This window comes from Myzus persicae, unplaced genomic scaffold (assembly GCF_001856785.1).
Source record: "Myzus persicae strain clone G006 unplaced genomic scaffold, MPER_G0061.0, whole genome shotgun sequence".
Classification (NCBI taxonomy): domain Eukaryota; kingdom Metazoa; phylum Arthropoda; class Insecta; order Hemiptera; family Aphididae; genus Myzus; species Myzus persicae.
In genome coordinates this window covers 1-2,393 of record NW_019102595.1, presented here as the reverse complement: position 1 = coordinate 2,393, position 2,393 = coordinate 1, and the positions used below count along the sequence as shown (strand labels likewise).

Sequence of the window (2,393 nt, the reverse complement as noted above, 5' to 3'; positions counted from 1 at the left end):
TGTCTATAGATTGTAACATTGCAATAGAAAATGTTGCCGTTTTACCAGTTCCTGACTGAGCCTGAGCAATGACATCGCGCCCCTTGATAATTGGTTTGATGGCTCTTTGTTGGATAGTTGATGGACGTTCAAAACCTATAAACACACAATTCAATAAATATAGAAACATAACAAAAGTATTACATTACAATGTTAATGTGCAATGACCATGACTGCCGACTGGTAACGAGTCACTTACCGTATGAGTATATCACACGAATCAAGTCTTCTCGAAGCTTCATATTATCGAACGTCGTCAGTATTTCGACATCTTCGCTGGTTTCGAACTCGACGTGCGATAAATCTTCGGTCAGTAGTCGTGTACGTCTAACTGCCATTTCGTAAGTTATAGTATTTACTTACTGTATTCACGGATAAAAATTATCAGCGATCAGTCATCTGCTAAGAACAAGATATAATTGATAATGTAGTTCGTATGCACAACGCACATGCGAGGCGCTCTGATAACCAACACCGATCGCGTGCGTACGGGACGGAGGGAAGTCAACCGCGTCAAAGTAAATAGAAGGTCAAGAGACTAGTGTCTAGAACTCTAGAACATAGTGAGGGTACTATAGTACGGCCAGCGAAACTAGGCGGGTGATTTTAGCGCCCCCAGTGGCGTTTTTTTTCAGTAGGGCTACCCAGTACTCACACTATTAAATTAACTACTGTAGGTAGATCGACCGCAGCGCGCTGTCCGAGCGCCGATGTCAGCGGCGCTCATCGAAGTCGACGGCAACTACTACCAAAAACAAACACACACGTGTTCCCCCCTACCGTCCCAAAATATGCAATATAAACCATCAATACAAACCTACAATACCTACTAAATACTAATAATGATCACAGTTGCCGGGCTCAAGATCAATAAAAAAAAAAAAAAATAATAATATTATTGTCTATAATTTATTTATTTATTTATATTATTAATTATTCGATAAGCAGCAATGTTGTCGATGTGGTCGACTGACGGTTTTTACTTTTTACACGTATTTAGTCGAATCTGGTACCAGCCTAGTCGGGCGAGATAATTTTCTGGCGGCGTGCGTGAGCTTCCGGCGATGATAGGTACTCTTGGTAGTTGGTAGGCTGACGCAATCGGTACATAATATTTTGTATATCCAGCTTCGGTCGTCGTAATAATAATCAGGGCTCGGGACTTAAAGCATTTGCTTATTTTTATGGATTGACTTAAAATGTCATGTTGCAACCCGTACAGCTAAAAATTTGAAAGTGCTTCGTTTTGCTCTTCAGCGAATTTTTAAAAAAAGGTTTATTTCCAGTTTGTCTGATTATTTTTGCATTTTTAATCAAGTTTTCTACTTCTCAATGGTTTTCTCCTGCAAAGTTGTTTTTGAAAGAATTAAAATTAAAAATAATTCTCATCTACGTTGTCGAGTACTTAATTAATTAATTAATTTTTTTCCAACTATTTGTAAATATCGTTTACATTTTATTTTTCAGAAAAGTCACAAAAGTGATGTTCAATTTTTTTGTATTAAGTATAAAGATAAAGATTAATTTATTGATTTTTAAGTTTTTTTGCTTAAATTTAAGTTTTTTATATGCTATGTAAGTGCTTATAATTATGTTTCTAAGCACTTATTTTGATGATTTTAAGTGCGATAAGTCTCGAGCCTTGATATTAATAATATAATATAATATAATATAATATAGGCTTTGCTAAAAAAGTATGTAGGTAATAAATGTTATTTTCCATCTGTGCTGTTCCCTATATTTTCGTTCTTTTTTATGAAGAGCAGCCTTATTTTCTGTTCTGTTGTTACAAAAGCAGAGAAATTATTTAATTCATATCATTTGTATACAATTATAATATCATCCATACTAATTAATTGGATAATAAAAATGAAAATGTATTTAAACATTTTTAGAATTTTTTTACGAGTGGTTTATCATTGACAATTTAGTTTTATTCGTCATTACAGTTAAAATCGTTTACGCACTCTGTCGTAAATAAACACTTGCCTAAATTATAAACTACAAATTAATATAATAGTTTTAATATTATGCGAGTTGTATGGAAAATACAGATCACTTAATCCAGTGGCGCCGAAACCAAAAAAATTAGGTAGGACACCACCTCGCCCTGACAAATAATATTTTACGTTTACAATAAATATATATATACACATACATACATATTGTATTTTATATATAAAAAGTGGATCTCTTCAATAGTATAGTAAAGTTTCTCTCAATAACACATTTTTTTTATTAGATAAACCTTATCAGTAGCCATCATACATAGTTTTATTTTAAATTGAAATTATACCAACCTTATTATACCTAATTCTAAAGTGACTAACTAGACCTAGACTAGACACTATTTA

At 33.3% G+C, this 2,393-nt stretch overlaps 1 protein-coding gene across 1 annotated transcript; it reads right to left on the bottom strand.

The window, feature by feature from the left end:
- Positions 1-4: 4 nt before the first annotated feature.
- LOC111032631 (eukaryotic initiation factor 4A-III-like) lies at positions 5-620 on the bottom strand (the record flags this gene model as incomplete). The annotated part of the gene is made up of 2 exons (XM_022313028.1): positions 239-620; positions 5-135 (listed from the first exon to the last, which is right to left on the bottom strand). Coding segments are annotated over exons 1-2 (270 nt in total), but the record flags the coding sequence as incomplete, so codon positions are not given.
- Positions 621-2,393: the final 1,773 nt, after the last annotated feature.